Below are 17,528 nucleotides of genomic sequence, written 5' to 3'. Positions count from 1 at the left end.
ATGTGTTTGCAGCAATCAGTAATGCTGCTGATGCTCCTCCTAATCTCTACGTGCACCGAGCCCTTTGGGAGGAATTTGGCTGGCAACGGATCCACTCCTGTACACAACACAAATAACTGCTCCAGCCATGAGAATCATTTGTAATCAAATGCACAGCCATGGGAAGTCAAACTGGGCAGCCACAAGGGATTCACAGGTCTTTTATCTTTAGGGACAGCAAATTCATTCTGTTGTTTGTGTCAGGTTTTGGTGTTTGGAGGGTTAACAGAAGTTCCCTCTCTGATGAACAGAAGCACAACTGAAACATACTGCTGCACAAGATAATTAAAAATTGATAATTTTCAACTTAAAGGAGCTATAAAGATGTCCTCTGTCAGCTCTGACTGCTTTAGTGTGGTGAGTTCATGTCTACCTAGGCAGGAGCAGATGGGTTGCATGGCACTACCGGCCCCATGATTCTGTAAAGCTCCAGGGCAGCTCCAGAGTGCTCAGACTCCCAGGGGAATATATCACGCAGCTGCCAGCCTGTGCAAATGTCACTTTCTAGGGGGATCTTTACTCCTATTAGTAAACATCCCTGCTATAAACATCCAGAAGGGTTCGGCTTACTTTTTCTGTTCTCCCCTGAAGTACACTTGGCCTATTCTATTAGTTTAGCTTTGCAATAAAAGGTAGACTCTGGTCACTAGTGAGCTCAGCAACGAATCAGGCAGCTCTCTTTCCTTTGAGGACTTATCTCCTCATACATTCTCTTCAAGTCTTCCTAGGAAAGGAAGTAAAAATGCATGGCCATGCTGTTATCAAATTCCAGCTACTTAATAGGCTTGGTGCTACAGTAAAATGTCAGGTATTTACCACTCCAGAGATACAGAAAGCACAGCAAGAGTGATTGGCCATTGGAATGTGCTGCCCAGGGAGGTGGTGGAGTCCCCATCACTGGAGGTGTTTAGGAAGGGACTGGACGGGGTGCTTGGTGCAATGGTTTAGTTGATTCGATGGTGTTGGATGATAGGTTGGACTTGAGGATCTCAAAGGTCTTTTGCAACCTGGTCAATTCTTTTTCTTTTCTTTTCTTTTCTTTTCTTTTCTTTTCTTTTCTTTTCTTTTCTTTTCTTTTCTTTTCTTTTCTTTTCTTTTCTTTTCTTTTCTTTTCTTTTCTTTTCTTTTCTTTTCTTTTCTTTGCTTTTCTTTGCTTTCTTTTCTTTTTCTTCTTCTTTTCTTCTCTTTTATTTTCTTCCTTTACTTTCCCTTTCCTTTCCTTTCCTTTCCTTTCCTTTCCTTTCCTTTCCTTTCCTTTCCTTTCCTTTCCTTTCCTTTCCTTTCCTTTCCTTTCCTTTCCTTTCCTTTCCTTTCCTTTCCTTTCCTTTCCTTTCCTTTCCTTTCCTTTCCTTTCCTTTCCTTTCCTTTCCTTTCCTTTCCTTTCCTTTCCTTTCCTTTCCTTCTCTCTATTCTATTCCATAGTAACAGATGTGATTCATTTGGGATAAGAAGGATTAATTTACCTTTAAACACGGTAGTTTAGAGTTATGACACCATTCAACAACAAAATATAGGGCAAATAAAAGGATTTTCAGGTTGTTGGGTTTTTTTCCTGTGGAAAATAGTCAACAGCTTTCATTTTACACAGAACAAGCTGGTGCTGACAGTTTTACAATACATTGAGCCTCCTGCATTTTTTTTTTTTTCTGGGCACTTTTCTGGCCCTGTAAAATCTGACTCATTTTTGTAAGTGAAACTATTGCAGCCACTTCCCATACAGAAATTTAAATGAACTACAAAAGCCAGGCATTACAATCCTCTAGATAGTTACTTGCATTTCTAAATTGAGTCGGAGATGGGTTTGTTTCTCAGATTGTCTCCAACTGGCAACAAAGACCAAATCTGTTTCTCCTTGCAAGAGACATCTCATATTCCATAAAAGAGTGTACTGCATTGCATTTTAAAAAGCAGCTCTAAAAGATTATCACTGCCATCAATTCACTGCAGCAAAACCATCACAAAGTTCTCAGGGCTACCTATATATTAGCACCATTTCATTTACACAGCTCTGAATATAAGGATTAATTATTTCAGCCTGTGTCATTAACACTACAACCATAATACTACACTTCACAGTCTCAGGCTGTGCCAAGGGAGGTTTAGGTTGGATGTTAGGAAGAAGTTCTATACAGAGAGAGTGATTGCACATTGGAATGGGCTGCCTGGGGAGGTGGTGGAGTCGCCATCATTGAAGGTGTTCAGGAGGAGACTTGATGGGGTGCTTGGTGCCATGGGTTAGTTGTTTAGGTGGTGTTGGATTGGTTGATGGGTTGGACACGATGATCTTGAAGGTCTCTTCCAACCTGGTTTATTCTATGTATTCTGCTACAAAGACAAGCTGAGGGAGCTGGGGATGTTCAGCCTGGAGAAGAGAAGGCTCTGGGGAACGCTAATAGCAGCCTTCTGGTACCTGAAAAAGGACCTACAAGAAGGATGGAGAGGGACTGATTACAAAGGCCTGGAGTGTAGTATGAGGGGCAATGGTTTGAAATTAAAGAAGAGTAGATTTAGATTGGATGTTAGGAACAAGTTCTGCACCATGATGGTGCTGGAATGCTGGAACACTTTGCCCAGGGAGGTAGTTGAGGCTCCATCCCTGGGGATATTCAAGGCCAGGCTCAACAAGGCTCTAAGCAATCTGATGTAGTGAAGAATGTCTCTGCTGACTGCAGGGGGGGTGGACTAGATGACCTTTGGAGGTCCCTTCCAACTCAAACCCCTCTATGATTCTGTGAGGGAACACTATAGACCGGACAGTGCAATGCATATTAAGAACACATCAGCATTGTTTGGGAAAGACATACATGCACACATGTACACCGGGGAATTCACAGATGAAAATCCCCTCTGCAGGGAAATTAAGTACAGCTGGTAAAACCATACCAGGAAAGCTGGGGAATGCAGCTTCTTCCCATCACAGTCTCACCACATCACTAATAATAACTGAGCTCTTGGAAGAAGGAGATGAGTGAGTGACTTTTGACTGGATCAGATGGAGAAGGGAATTGAAATCAACCTCTCCCTTTGTGCCATGGCTGCTTAATTTCAATACAAAGCAAACAAGTGAATAAAAACTGTTTGCTTTTGTATGGGAGGACAGGAAGCTGAGATGCCTTCCAATAACCATGTTTTAAAGCTGACATGAGCTAACCAAGCTGACAGAGCCCTGAAAGATGACCAGAAAAACCATGGCTAAGGTTTGCCCACCTATCCTATTTGCCTCACATGTCAGATAGAAGCATCTCTCAGCCTCAGAGGCAAGCTGGCTGTCACCTCAGATAGTGGGGTTTTGGATTGCATTCAGTCCTAGCTCTTCCTGGACATCAGACAAAGAGCCTAAATGTCTACTTCAGAACGTTGGGTTCTTCTGCAAAGGCAAGTACTTAGTTTGATGTGCCGCCCAAGCTCTTAATTGGATCCAACCCTGTAATTTACTCCATAATAGGATGACCCAGCAGGATTATTTACAGCACAGCATAAAAGCAAATGCCAAAGAAGAGACGATGCAGCACTATGAAGTTGTTGTATTGATTGTATAAATTGCCTCATTCAACAGCCTTAGGCTGACTATGAATATTTCAGTGCTGTACCTCTCTTCAGTTTCACAGCTAATGTGTTTCTTGAGTAAACAAGTGATGCTTGAGAAAGCCTTCTTCCCTTATAAACAACTTAAGAGGTGTGTTCTCAATAAAAAATAAATAAATCAAATCTCAGCAGCAACCAGCAGGAGATTTTCAAATGAACTGAGGCAGAATGGGAGACTCTTATTAAACAGATCTCCAAAATAATTCTGGCATAGCCTGGTGGGTTTGTTCCACTGAATTTAAAGGAGGTTTTTGGTGTTGGTGTTTTGTTTTGCTTTCAATACACAGAGAGAATCTTACACCTTGGGATCAGAGGCCGTGCCATATAAATGCCAGCTGTTAGCTGGTCTGAATCTGGCTGGATGCTGTGTGAACAGGTTACACATCAAACACTTTACAAAGGAAGAATTCCACACTGTCAGGAAATGAGACATCCAAACTTAGAATCATACAATCAATAAGACTGGAAAAGACCTCAAAGATCATCAAGTCCAACCTGTCACCCAACACCTCATGACTACTAAACCATGGCACCAAGTGCCATGTCCAATCCCCAACTTCTTGCCACCTACAGATGAAACATTAAACTCCTCATGGTTCTGCAGCTAACTACATCTCAGATGCCATTGTTTGGAAAGCAAATTGCCTCAGAACCAGAACTGACATTAAATAGGAAGAGAATTGAGATTCCAAACTTTGTGCAACTTATGGAACTTGTCTGGATTTATTTCAATGTTGAAGCATTTTAAATGCTTCATTTTTCATAATTAGTCCAGTGAAAAGGCTTTGTTTGGTTGAGTTTTATGAAGCATAGCTGAAAGCTCTCCTTTGGGTTGTTTTTTTTCCTAGTCTCACACCATGCTTCTGTTAATTACTATTGATTAGGAAACAGCTTGCCAATTAACCCTGACAGGATAATCATCAGCTTGATAGCATTGTATGGCATCCAAAAGGTAGGGAGGATTGCTAGTTTCAGACAATTAGCAAGGGGCTGGCAGAGCTCACAATTACCTAGAAGCTAAATGTTCCCCAACTGCTGAGATAAATTATTGAAGCAATTAAAACACATGATTGGATGTTTACAAGTATTTAAAGCTAGCAAACAAGCTCCTGGCTGGTATGGAGTAGAGTCAAAAAATCAGTGGAAGGAGAAAGAGCAGCAGGAGTTTCGGGGGCTGTGTCTGGGGCTTTAGTTTGTTTGTAGGCTTGTCTGGTTTGAGCTTTTCTTGAAACTGATGGAGTTTATTCTGTTCTAGTCTGCCATTAATGTTAATTAGATATAACTAAAAGCTAGTATTGACTTAAAGGTGAAGAGTAAGATCTGCAATGACTTTCCTTCCAAAGTGGTTAACTTTTCTCAAAGGCAAAGAAGCCATTCTTTCTAATGCCATCATTGCAATGTTGACAATTGGTGGGCAGCAGCTTTTCTCTTTCTTTACATTCAACTGTCCGTGTCACGATGGGCAGAACCTTATCTATGGGCTGGCTTTCCTAGGGGTTCCTGCATTGATCCTTCTTATTGTTGGTTATGCCCTGAATAACCAGACTTGGAGGCTGGTTACAGGCAAAAGTTCTCCTCTTCAGGCAGCAGCTAAACCGAGCAGGTTACTGCAGTGCAAACTGATCTGCTTTGTCTTGTGCAGCATCACTGGGAGAGCGCTGGTTGCTCCAGTAACATGGCTAGCAGTCACCCTGATAAATGGCTCATACTATGTCTGTGCCATGAGTGAGTTCATCTCTGTACATTATTATGAAGCTAACGTTACTGGTCGCGAACGCAGGGAAATACTGGCTGCATTTCCATGCAGTCAGTTAGTTCCTCCAGAGCTGACCCGGGCAAGAGATGAAGTGATTCTCCTTCTTCGTTACCAGTCACAAGTGAGTAACTCATGTTGCTTCTATTGCTTGCAGGTTTAGTGATGAGAAAGAGGGTTAAGTCATCAGGCAAAATGTTAGGATAAAACAGGAACAGTATCTTCTGCCTTGAGTGCCAAATCTCTGTGTTTTGAAGCCTCCTTTGTTTCTGTAAGTAGAACTGAACTGCAGCTATATATAATTTATGTCTTCTTGTTCAGCCTGTTACCTCCTACTGGAGGATATATTCTTCCCTGGGTAGTATCTTGAAAAGTACCATCAAGTAAGACAAATGCAAGTTTAAAAGCCAGGGAGGGTATGAGAGTTCCTTTATTCAAGGTGCCCAGGCTGCAAGAGCTCCAAGTGAAACAAACAAAAATCTTAGGGTTTAGGTCAGACTCAACTTTCAAAGCTTACTTTCTGGGTAAATAATGGGGGGGACATTAAGTAGTCACTTCAGGCAAAATTTATTTTAAACAGGCTATAAACTAATACAGGCTGGGAATTAGAAGCTTCCCTTCTCACAATACATGTGGAGGCAAACCCCTTAAATTATACAACAGAATGACACAAACTGGACAGAAAAAAAAAAGACTTATGTGGTTGCCTCCAGTTGGCAGCAACTAGGTTTGATGGCAGCAAAGCCTCACGAGGCTTATACCTCGTTAGCCTTACTCAGGAAAAGCAAAGACCATCTTATAGTCTTTCTCATGCTCAGAAGTTACCACTGTGAGTATTTTCAGGTGTAACAGGTTTTTTGTTTTTCTTTTTTAAGGTGGCTGGCTGGTTTCTGATTGCTGTGGTAGTCATCACTGTCTTCCTGTCTTACTGTGTGGCAAGCTGCCTCTCCCCACTCAGCTTTCTGCATTTCAGATACTGGATTAACTATGTTCATAATGAGCAGGAGCTTTTTGATGAAGCAATAGACCAGCACTCCAGGCTCTATGCCATGCAGAATGTAAAGAAGTTCTTTGGCTTTGCCCCAGGAAGTGAAAATGTGAAGGAAATCCGTATCCCATCTCTCAGAGAGTGGCAAGCCATTTCTGGGCTGGCCTTTCTGAAAAGAGTGGATGAGGAGCACTATGACTACAGCCTCCTCCATGACTGGGCACTCAAACAGCCTGCAAGTGGAAAATACCTGAAGACTGCTGAAGACCCTGTGACCAGAACACAGGTCTGAGTGTCCAAGTTGCCACCAATGCCTTGTGGAAAAGCAGGAACCTGCCTAGCTCCATGTCAGACCAGAGCTGCTCTGGAACTTCCCAGTGCCTTATGTTGATATGTAAACTACTTAAGCAAGTGTATGTTGTTAATGTAGTCCTTTAGCATGTACTTAAGATGCTTACAGATGCGTTTCTGATGGTGTCTGACTCTTGTGGGATGTGATGGTCTATGTCTAGTTCAGGGTGGTCTGTTTTAAACCGCAGCTGTCAGCTTTCTAATACCTGTGCTAAAAGAATGAGTACATAATGGAAGAGAAAGTTATTCCCAAATGCTTTTTCTTTCCTCCCATTACAAAAATCTTTAAAAATTAATAGCTACACTTTGTTTGAATCCTGTAAGTCTGATCCATTCTGAACAGAGCAAAAGCAGATATCCAGCCTTGTCTCTGTGAATCCTAACAGAAACACCTTCTCTTCCATGTCTTTTTTTGTCTTAAGTGAATAAAATATACTGAGCCAAGTCTGTGTAGGGGATAACTTCAGCAGCAAAGACTGAGACTAGAGAGCTTTCAATTCTGCTAAGGAGATTAAAATATCCACTGATACATGTAGAAATTTGAAATGAAATGTATTCTTGCTGAAAGGAAGGGCAAACTCAGCCTCCTGTTCCTTTTAGATACACCTCAAAATTTCCCAGGAGCTTGTGTGCTTGCCTCTCGTACAAACAGCCAACCAGGATGGGAAACAGCTCTCACTCTATGCAGTGAAGTTTGCTTTGCTTCTGAAAAACTTAGAGTTTAGTCATGCCACTATGGCCATCAATATTACTGTGATGTAAACTACCACATGTAGTCAAAGGGGGCTTAATGATGCTTTTGGTTTTGCTGTGATGATGTGGCTGCATCTTCTCTGGACTCCCCGTGCAGATATTTCTAATTCTTACAGTGTGAAAATAAATACCCTGTTTTTTCCTAATGTTTCTTCTGTTGCTTTGCCATGCATGTCTGTGCTACAGAGCAAGAGGCTAGATCATAGGAACTGCTGTTGCTAAACGACCCTCAAGTACTGAAGTGGGAAAACACCATTCTTTACTACATCTTACTGCAAAAAGCAGGAGACAGAAATAAGATAAACTGCAGATCTTGCTAAACGTGTTTAGGCTTCAAGATTTAAGCATCTAACCCAAAGCAAGCACTTTGGCCAATGCAAAGGCTGCATGTGCTGGGTAGCAGGGAAAGGGGGGAGCTTTCAACGAACTAAACAAATTCTCCCCAATCCTCACAGAGGTGTTTCACCTGAACCCTCAACTTCCCGTGAGCAGAGCTGCACAGTTTCCTTGTGCTCGCCGGGGAGCGAAGCTGCAGCGCCAGCAAACACAAGCTCTAACTTCAGCATCCCGCAGCTGCTGGCGTTTGACTGCTCAGCCCAAAGCCATCCACCGCCGATGGCGGCCGGCGCCAGGCATGCCTAGCCGATGCCGGAGCGCAGCGCGCAGGCGCGGGCCGGCGGTGCGAGCGGCTCATGGCTGACGGCGGCGGCGGGCGACGATGACCGACTACAGCGAGGAGCAGCGCAACGAGCTGGAGGCCTTGGAATCCATCTACCCGGACTCGTTCACGGGTGAGCCGCGTCTCAGCCCGAGCCTCGCTCCGCCGCACGGCCGCGGCGAGCCGGTGTGAAGGAGGAATGGGAGGCCCCGGCGGGAGGCGGGCGCCCTGCGTGCCGTGGCCGCCCGGGCTCCTTCGGGCGTCTGCTGGCTGCACGGCTTGGATATTTCTCCGAACTTTTAAATTTTCCTTTTTCCCCGAGTCGGGAAAACCAACGCACTTGATCGGGCTTCTCGAGGGGCTGTCGGTGCGGGCCGGTGGCGGCCGCGGCTGCCCGGTTCAGCGGCGGGGTTCGGCTGCCTGGTGCCGACAGCCGCGCCGGGGCCGGAGCCCGAGCTGGGGCTGGTGGCAGGCTGATGCTCTTTGGCCGATGCTCTTTGGAGAAGCCCTTCACAGGGTGCGGCCCCAGGTGGAGACTGGGGGGCTCGGTTTCTGCGCGGATCAGTTTTCCGTGCTGGTATCAGCTCCTCGCAGCCCTGGAGGGTACCGCAGGCTGCTGTGGGGTGCTGGGAGGCTGCTGTTACCTCTCAGTGCATTTTGTAGAGCTGCTTGTTGTCAGCCTTTTTCTCACAGTGTCATTCTAGTACATTACCTGGGTGATACTTAACTGAAGGAAAGCACTTTGTGTTTTAAGAAGCATTTGATACCCTAAGCCGTCCTAAATACAGAAATAGGTGCAGACACACTGTAAAAATAGCTCAGGGCTAAGAGTGCAGTGGATGCCCATCACACATATCTGGTGTAATCGAGCAAATTAGCTTTGGGAGCTTTCTGCCCACATCCAGGGTGCTGACATAAGTCATTTGATGGTAGGTAGATCAGCACTTTTTGGAGAAGTGAAACTTGCAGAGGAGAAAGCTTTCCAAAAGATAAACTTCTTGGTGGTGTTGGTGTTAGGTGCTCGCATTCAAAGAGCACTCCAAGCATCACATCATGTCATATGTTAATTGAAAGAAATAGTAATAGGGCAAAAAGGCCTTTAACACCATATCAAGACCTTCCTTGCTTCGTTAGTCCTTGAGAAGTTCAGTTTTAGTGATGTGAAGAAGTAGTTATCTCCTTTAAAGAATCTCTCTTTTTGTTTTCCTTGAACAGTATTGTCAGAAAATCCAACGACTTTCACCATCACTGTGACATCTGAAGCAGGAGAAAATGATGAAAGTAAGTTGGGTCATGTCTTTAACATCTCTAGGAGGAGTTTCTGTGTAAGCCTAATTCTATTGCCAGTAAGTAGATATACCTCCATTTAAGCCCACTTATGGTCCTGATCCAGCAAGCATTCCTCAGAAAGCATAGTTCAGAGATTCTGGTGATCTGTGCTTGGTTTGCAGAAGTGTTGCAGTCTCTCCCCAGGGCTGTTTCCTGCCATGCTGAGCCTCAAATGCTTTGTAGTGTAGCTTCAAATAATGTGAGCTGTCATCATCCCACTAGGAGCTTGTGGACACATCGTGAGATGATCTTTTTTTCCTAGCAACCAGCCACATGGGAGAGTTGGGTCTGTACTGTCAGCATACCACCCTCAAGGAGCAGTTCCAGAGCAGCAAGCTGTGGGTCCCTCTGTATTTTTTGTGTGTCAGTGCTTGTGTGGGCTTGTTGTAAGTAAGCCTTGCTCCAGGGAAGCTTGAGAGATACGGTTCTGGGATCTTGTATCGGAAGGTGCTCGTGCCTTCAGTTTGAAAAGAGCAAGTCCTGCTTGGAGCAGGTGGCTTTGTTGAAGAGACTGGGCTGCCAGAAATGTCTTGAGGACCTGAAGGGAGTTTTCTCCCTGGCATTCTGGCAGGATGCATGAAAGAATTTGATTCTCTTTTGCTTTGTTTCCATGTTATCCTAGCTCTGTCTGGCTCCAGATTAAGTGCATTCTCCTCAAGTGGTTTTCCACTTAGTGACTTGTACTGGCCATTGTGTCCTCGTCATATGGTATACCCAACACAGAGGTTGGCACTCCAGCTAGGCACATGGAATGAAAAGCATGAATATGCTGAGATTCTCTCTAGGTCTGTTGTTAAGACTCTTCCTCATTTTCTCCAGCTTTATATGGAATATGAGGAAAAAGAGGTTACCACTGTAGTACCCACTGTGCCACAGATTTTCTAGTCCTTCTAAAGACCTTTCAGACATTAATGACCTGTAATAGCTGATGTCAGAGTAAACTTAATTGTCTTAATCTCTCAGTACTCTTGCATTATATTTAAATCTGGCCATATAGTTTTACTGTCTGGGTAAGATGACCTTTCCCTTTAGACAAGAGTATTTTATACATTAAAATCTTCAGGCTGCTGGTGCAATATTAAAATATGCAATGAAAGTTACCCAGAGTTATCACCACAAAAATATGTTCTGTTTTTACCTTGTAGCTGTCCAGACCACCCTTAAGTTTACCTATAGAGAAAAATACCCTGATGAAACTCCACTTTATGAAGTTGTCTCACAGGAGAATCTTGATGATAATGATGTCACAGACATAATAAAGCTACTAGAACAGCAGGTAAGGAAAATAGAATATCTCAATTCAAACATTGCTTCACCTTTTAGCCAGAGTTTTTCTCTCAAATCTGTTGTTTTCTGAGCTACTGATCTGAAAGCCATTCCATGCTGGGGGGACTGATTTGGAGGTTTGAGTGTGATAAATGGCATTATTGAGGTGAGTTATGTTAATGAGGTAGCACATAGGCTAATTCAGTGTGCACAGGTATGATACTGAAATGGAGTGCTCTAGGGCTGCCCCTCTTTGGCACTTCTGGCTATATATAGAGAATTTGTAGAAATAAGCCACTTGTTTGGAAAGATTTAAAAGGTTGCAGTGATTCTTGATCTCTTAGAATTGGAATGGAATGGAATAGAATTAACCAGTATAGACTAGAATTAACCAGGTTGGAAAAGACCTTCGAGGTCATCGAGTCCAACCTATCACCCAACTCTATCTAATCAACTAACCATGGCACCAAGCACCCCATCCAGTCTCTTCAACCTTTAGGATCAGTGAGAGTGCATTGTGAAGGAATGAGAAGACAAGACTTCTTTGATTTCAGGAATACCTGACAAGTCCTCCCTGCCTTAAAATTGCTATAATATGTTCAGCAGGAATTCTTTCTTTTCAGTTCACTTCATATAACCTTCCCTACCTTAACTGGTAGGGATTTTGTTGCTTTCTCTTTTTCTGGGAGTCTATCCCACCTCAAAGGGGCATCTAATGGGATTAAGGAATAAGCCATTTCAGGAGAGGTGAGGTTCTGAGTGACTCTTTTCTCTTATGGTTTATGGTATTCAAGTCTTGGAGTTGTATTCCTGCTAAAGATTTATTCTTGAGCTTTCCAGATGTCTATGATATATTGATATCCTGAATATAGTTGTTCATCATTGGTGTTTGGCTGTGCCCTGGCTTGGGGGGGTAATTTTAAGTGGATTAACTGACTAATTGACTTGAACTTTACAGTGAGCTTCTGAGAGCAGTGCATCTGGTGCTGTGTTACCTGCATTTGCACAGCATACTGCTTTCTAAACACGCTTAGGCATTCAGCTGATGAAGGTTTAGTGTTCTCCTGTTTAAAGTTGCTTTCTTTGTGTTGTAGGCAGAAGAAAATTTAGGAATGGTAATGATCTTCACTCTAGTCTCAGCAGTACAGGAGAAATTGAATGAAATTGTGGATCAAATGAAAACACGAAGAGAAGAGGAAAAGAAACAGAAAGAAAGAGAAGCAGAAGAAGAGGAGAAAGTATGTAGAATGATGTTTTCAGCTAAAAATGCCAGCTTTTTCAAACTGTGTGGGTTTGATGCAGGAGCAGTTCTCAGTTGCAGTGGGAGAGAGGTGCATCTATCCCAAAGTTGACAAAATTAAAACTCAAGGATTAGAAGATTCTGTAGTGTACTTAAGTGCTTTGTCTCCCCCACATTTTCTAAAGAAGTCTTTTCAGAGGCTTACTTCATATTCCCAATCCCTTCTAGCATTGCTTCCAAAGGCAGAGGCAGGGATTTTTCCCAAATGGAATGAGAGTAAAATCAAAATGAAATCTGGCTGTAGCTATACTTTTTTTCTTGAAGAGACAAGATGGGTTGGGGAGCAAGGAAGGGTAGAATATGGAATGCTACACACAGGCTGCATGGTCTGAGGTCCAGGCTTCCTTGGTAGACTGAGCAGGTAGGGTGCAAGCCGTGGGACAAGTCCTTACTTCAGGGCATGTGTCCTTTCTACCAGCCACTCTGGAGTAGTTTTTCCATTCATGCAATGTACTGTGGTAGGTCCAACTTGAAGTCTTGACTTTCTTCCTCAGAAATAGCTAGAGAGTGATGGGTCTTGGAGGGTTCAGTATGTCTGTAAATGGCAGAAAAACATAGCTGAGGGAAAAAAAAGAATCCTTTTTTCTGTCTTAACAAGATAGAAGGGTTCAGGTATTTGAATGGAACATATTTTAGTATAGATTGCATTTAAGAGTTGGTAAGAAGCTCTGCCTGCTTATGGGCAGTCTGTATTAATGGGGTGTTGCTAACTGTTGCACTGTAGGTCCAGAAGTAGTAGGTGGAGTTTTTCCACTTGGATTTCCACCTCAGTACAGCTCTCAGAAGGGAGAGTCCCATTCCAAAACCCAGTAAGAATGTCTTCCTTGTATGTTCTCAGGGTTAGGCTTAATTTCTAGGAACACTTCACAGCAAGCACTGCTTCTGGAACATTGTAATTGGTATAATAAAGGGAATGCTCATGTTCACTTCTAGCTGTGCAAATTGTGATCGCAGCCTTGTTTTCTGTCCTTCCAGCAACGTTTTCATGGCACTCCTGTTACCATTGAGAATTTCCTAAACTGGAAAGCAAAGTTTGATGCAGAACTCCTAGAAATAAAGAGGAAAAAAATGAAAGAAGAGGAACAAGCAGGCAAAAATAAGCTAAGTGGTACGAGTCAACACTGGTCTTCAAGCTTTTGCAACGATACTGGACTGTAACAAGCCTGGAAAGTGATTTTTTACACTGAAAAATGCTGGTAGCAAACAATCTCCTAATGCACTCTTTTATCACAGAATTCTCAGGGTTGGATAGTTATTTATGGATAGTTACTTCAGAATTCTGCTTGCTTATATGTTATTTTTCATTCTATGCCTAGGTAAGCAGCTGTTTGAAATGGATCACAATCTTGACACCTCTGACATCCAGTTCTTGGAGGAAGGTAAGTTTCTCTTTACTTTCCCAGTTGAAAGACACTGACTTGAAATAAGCCAAACTCCCTAGGCAAAATTTGTATTGTGTTTCTGACCTAACATCTTACCTCAGTGTCACTGTTCCTGTGTAAGAACTAAGATGTACTGGTTTGCAGCCTGAACAGAACTGAGTTTAGCTTTCAAAATCAAGAAAACATTTTCAAGGTGCTAAAGCATATTTAGCTGCAGTCTTGAGCTTGAGTTGATCTTGTTTCTGTTGCTCTACTCAAGTTGTTGGACTGGAAGCAAAACTAAAACGTGCAGAGCAAAACAAAACCAAAGTAAAAACCCTCACAACCAACATCTGCTGTTTCTTTTTCCATTTTTTCTCCCCCTTAATAGCCACCCACCTTTCCCCTGATCTCAGTCACAGATCTTGCAGTTCTGGCTCCTTGTGTCTAAACCTCACCACCAGCAGTAAATAGCTTGCAGGTCAAATTAGATGCTATTTGCCTCTGTGCAGCCCAGTTCTTCTCTGTGGTTGTGTGCAGATTTATTTCTTATCTTTCCATAAATATCTGACCTGGTGCTAGCTGAAAGGTAAAAAAGGTCCAAAGAAAGCAGTTTATGAACATCAGTGAGTAAAAGCTTGAACTGGTAGTAACAGGGGAGTTGAGTTTCTCTTACAGGGCAGCATTTAACCTTGTCTTCCTTCAGGATGCCTAAAGTGAAGAAGGTTTGTTGATGGAACATTTTTCTGTCTCAAGGGAGGAGCAGACCTCTGTATTGGGGTTCTGAGCCCAAATTACTTGGGTTTGATGTAGTAATTTTAATCTTGTTGCTATCAGGGATTGAGACCTCCTATTCTTCTTGCTGTTCTGTCATACATGTAACAGGTTGCTAACTGGAATTTAATAGTACAGTGCCATGTAATAAGTGACATTAATTTTACAGCTTATACAGGTTAATGGCATTGTGTTTTAGATGCAGATTTACAATGACTCTTTCAAATCCAGAAGAGCAGAACCTTCTTCAGTGACCAGAAGATGTCACTGTTCATACACACAAATAATCACACAGTAATCCCAAGTTTTCTCCTTAGATTGGCATCATCTCTTCCAGAAGAAACTGTGGAAGCATGCAAAGCTTCATCTTGCTTTTAACATTGAAATTTGAAAGCAAACACCCTTACAGACCATTTATGTGCCTACATACATGCACTTTTACAGCTACCACAGCCACAGGGTGCTTATAAAAACACCCTGTGGCTGTGGTAGTTGTAAAAATTGAAACAGTGAGGTCCTGAGCTCCTACTTTGACAGTATCCGGCAGAAAGAATCTCTACTTCTGGGACTTACTAATTCATTCTCGCAGTGGATGCTGAGGTCCTAAATGACATTTCATTGGTTTTGCTCCTCCTGCCTTGCTTTTCCCCTTGCTCCTCCTGCCTTGCTTTTCCCCTTGCTCCTCCTGTCTCTTGCTTTTCCCCTTGCTCCTCTTGCTGTTTTTCAGTGTGAGGAATAAGCGCTTTACTTTAGCTGTGAAAAGACGAAATGTGGCATTTCATTCTCTAAGAAGATAAAATGTGGCATTTCCTTTTCCATATACATTTGGTAGATAAAAAGCCAAGTGAGTTAACAGCTACCCAAATGAAGAATGAGCCTCACAAAGTGTTGTGTATTTCTTTAGGTCCTGATTTGCTGCTTGCCTGAAAATAAACTATTTTTCTGTTCTGTGCAGCTGGAAACAGCGTGGAAGTTGATGAATCTTTATTCCAAGAAATGGATGATTTAGAGTTGGAGGATGAAGAGGATGACCCTGACTACAACCCTGTCAATCTAGATAGTGATTAGACTTTCACAGACTGGCTCTTGTCATCAGTATGGACACATGCAAGGAGAGAGGGGCAGGCAGGAAAGCCACAGCATCTGTGGTTTTAGTAATCTGTATTGGTTTACTTTTCTTCCTTTTTTTTTCCTTTATTTTTCTTTCCAAAGAAAAACACCAAAAGGTTTTAAATCCAGGAGAATGGTCTCCTGATGACTTCCATTGTGAATAAATTTACTTTAATACTTCCCATGACAAATTGGAGGATTATTGATCTGTCTGAAAATGCTCTTCCATTTTCTCTCTCTTTTTTTCCCCTTTTCCTCCTCACTGCTGTGATTGTCCTTTGAAGAGATGTGACAAGGAGCAAGATGGAAAGTTAAGTTACAGCAAGTGCTAAACACACCTGCATCTGAAGGCTGAGCAGCTGGTGTGCTGTCTTCCACCTGGGCCACACAGGGGCAGCTTCAGTGAATAAAAGGGATCACAAACTATGCAGTTATTTTTTTATTATTATGATTTTGTTTCTTCTGCAGAATTTTCTACTGCTGCAAATCAGTTCTGGTGCCCTAACCTATCAGCTGTTAGATAGGCAGGGCTGCTCACCTCTGAATAAAAATTCTCAAGTTTAATGGAAGCTGTTTCCAAACTACTAGAGTAAAATCTGTTAGCATTGTTGAGGATGAGTAGTTTCATCTCTCTAGGGGAAAAAAATCTGATTGAGGTGAAGTCCTCTTCAAAACCTTGATTGATTTGTTCAGAGTGAGTTGGGTTTCTCTTGAAGTTCTCTTGAACACTACCAGTGGAATGCAGGTTCCAGTGTCAGTTTGAATGTAATGGTGGTTGTTTTGGAAAGCACCTTGTTGGCAGCCCATAAAGGTTGGCACAATGTACAATAAAGCTGCACATCAGCTCGTGGACGTTAAGGATCCTGCAGAGTTGCTTACAGAGCTTGATGTTGAACTCCTCCCTTCCCTCCTCCCCAAAAAGAACTGGAGTTTAAAAATGCTGTGTTTGAGACTGCATCAGTTGGAAGGCTGGTGGTGTGGATGAAGGTTTCAAAAGACAGCTCTCCCAAGGCACCTCAATGATTAAACACTGTGTGCTGGATTTTTTTTTTAATTCTGTTAGCAGACTGCCTTAACTGCACCAGCTTCAACCTTTGAAGAGGGGTGCACTGAAGTGTCACAGTGCTTGGAGGAGCAGCAGATTGATGAACTTTATAAATACTTGTAAATTCCACCTTGAGAAATTCTGAAGACAATGTAACGGTGTATTGGAGTCTCTGCTTGTGTCACTTGAGAAGGTCTGTTTGGATGAGGGTGGTGAGGCACTGGAACAGGTTGCCCAGGGAGGTGGGAGAAGCCCCAGCTCTGGAATTTCTGAAGGCCAGGCTGGATTGTAGCTCTGAGCAACCTGATCGAGTGTGAGGTATCCCTGCCCATGGCAGGGGGGTTGGAACTGGCTGATCCTTGAGGTCCCTTCCAACCCTAAGAATTCTATGATTCTATGATCTCTAAGATGTTTCATTAGTCTTTTCATTTTGTATTCCACATGAGTGACTTTCCAGTAGATAGAAATAAATGCTCAAGTATCCTGTAAATACTTTTATAAATGAACCATGTGCCTTTGTTCCTCCTGTCCTCTATTTGACCTTTTTAATTCTGTCTACTAAGAACTGACAAGCATCTAGGTTTCAGTGGTATTGTGTATTTCAAAGCAATAAGCAGGATCTGTGTTCCAGCAGAGTTACCAAATATATGAAAAAGTTGTGAGCTAATGTGGTATCAAATCTGACTTTCCCAAAGATAATGGTTGGATTGAAAGCATCTTCATGACTGCATCCAGCTTCCCGTGTGATTGCCAGGATGCTTTAAAATGCTCCTGGGTGCTGAACTTCCTTTACTTCTGGCGTGTCTCAATTCAGCAGCATATAGAACACTTAACCCTTGAGGCTGCTTTCTGTTTTTCAGCTATGTGTGTTTCAAACTGGCATACTTTGCTCAAAGGAGTGAATTGGTTCTCCTTAAACCTGGTCTGAATCTGAGAATGCTGTGGAGTCTGTGCAAAATGTGGTAATCTGAGGGAATTTTCCAAGTGGGTCACTAGCAAGAGTCTAAACATGGGGAAGAAGGTTTCTCATGAATGGTATTTCTAGATCAATGAGGTTTTCTAGTCTGTTCTCACACTGACATATTAACTGGTTTTCATGCAGAGGATGTACAGCTTCAAAATGTCAAGCAAGGCAAAGTGTGAAAATGTGTTTTCACTGTTACACCTCATGTTTCAAAGCAGAGGGAATAATAAGGCTTGAAGTGAGCACCAGGTG

General features: G+C 42.7%; 2 protein-coding genes across 2 annotated transcripts; both read left to right on the top strand.

Annotated features, from left to right (window-relative positions):
• The first annotated feature begins 4,908 nt into the window (after positions 1-4,908).
• Positions 4,909-6,739, top strand: CALHM4 (calcium homeostasis modulator family member 4). Its single transcript, XM_009897399.2, has 2 exons — positions 4,909-5,501; positions 6,253-6,739. Exons 1-2 carry the CDS (start codon positions 4,950-4,952, stop codon positions 6,655-6,657), a joined length of 957 nt encoding a protein of 318 aa, XP_009895701.2. The 5' UTR covers positions 4,909-4,949; the 3' UTR covers positions 6,658-6,739.
• A 1,369-nt stretch (positions 6,740-8,108) lies between these two features.
• Positions 8,109-17,528, top strand: RWDD1 (RWD domain containing 1). The gene is made up of 7 exons (XM_054174037.1): positions 8,109-8,260; positions 9,343-9,408; positions 10,602-10,732; positions 11,817-11,960; positions 12,998-13,130; positions 13,339-13,401; positions 15,113-17,528. Exons 1-7 carry the CDS (start codon positions 8,188-8,190, stop codon positions 15,223-15,225), a joined length of 723 nt encoding a protein of 240 aa, XP_054030012.1. The 5' UTR covers positions 8,109-8,187; the 3' UTR covers positions 15,226-17,528.

Source organism: Dryobates pubescens, chromosome 28 (assembly GCF_014839835.1).
Source record: "Dryobates pubescens isolate bDryPub1 chromosome 28, bDryPub1.pri, whole genome shotgun sequence".
Lineage (NCBI taxonomy): Eukaryota > Metazoa > Chordata > Aves > Piciformes > Picidae > Dryobates > Dryobates pubescens.
Note: the sequence above shows the minus strand (reverse complement) of the source record. Positions and strands in the feature narration are given on the sequence as shown.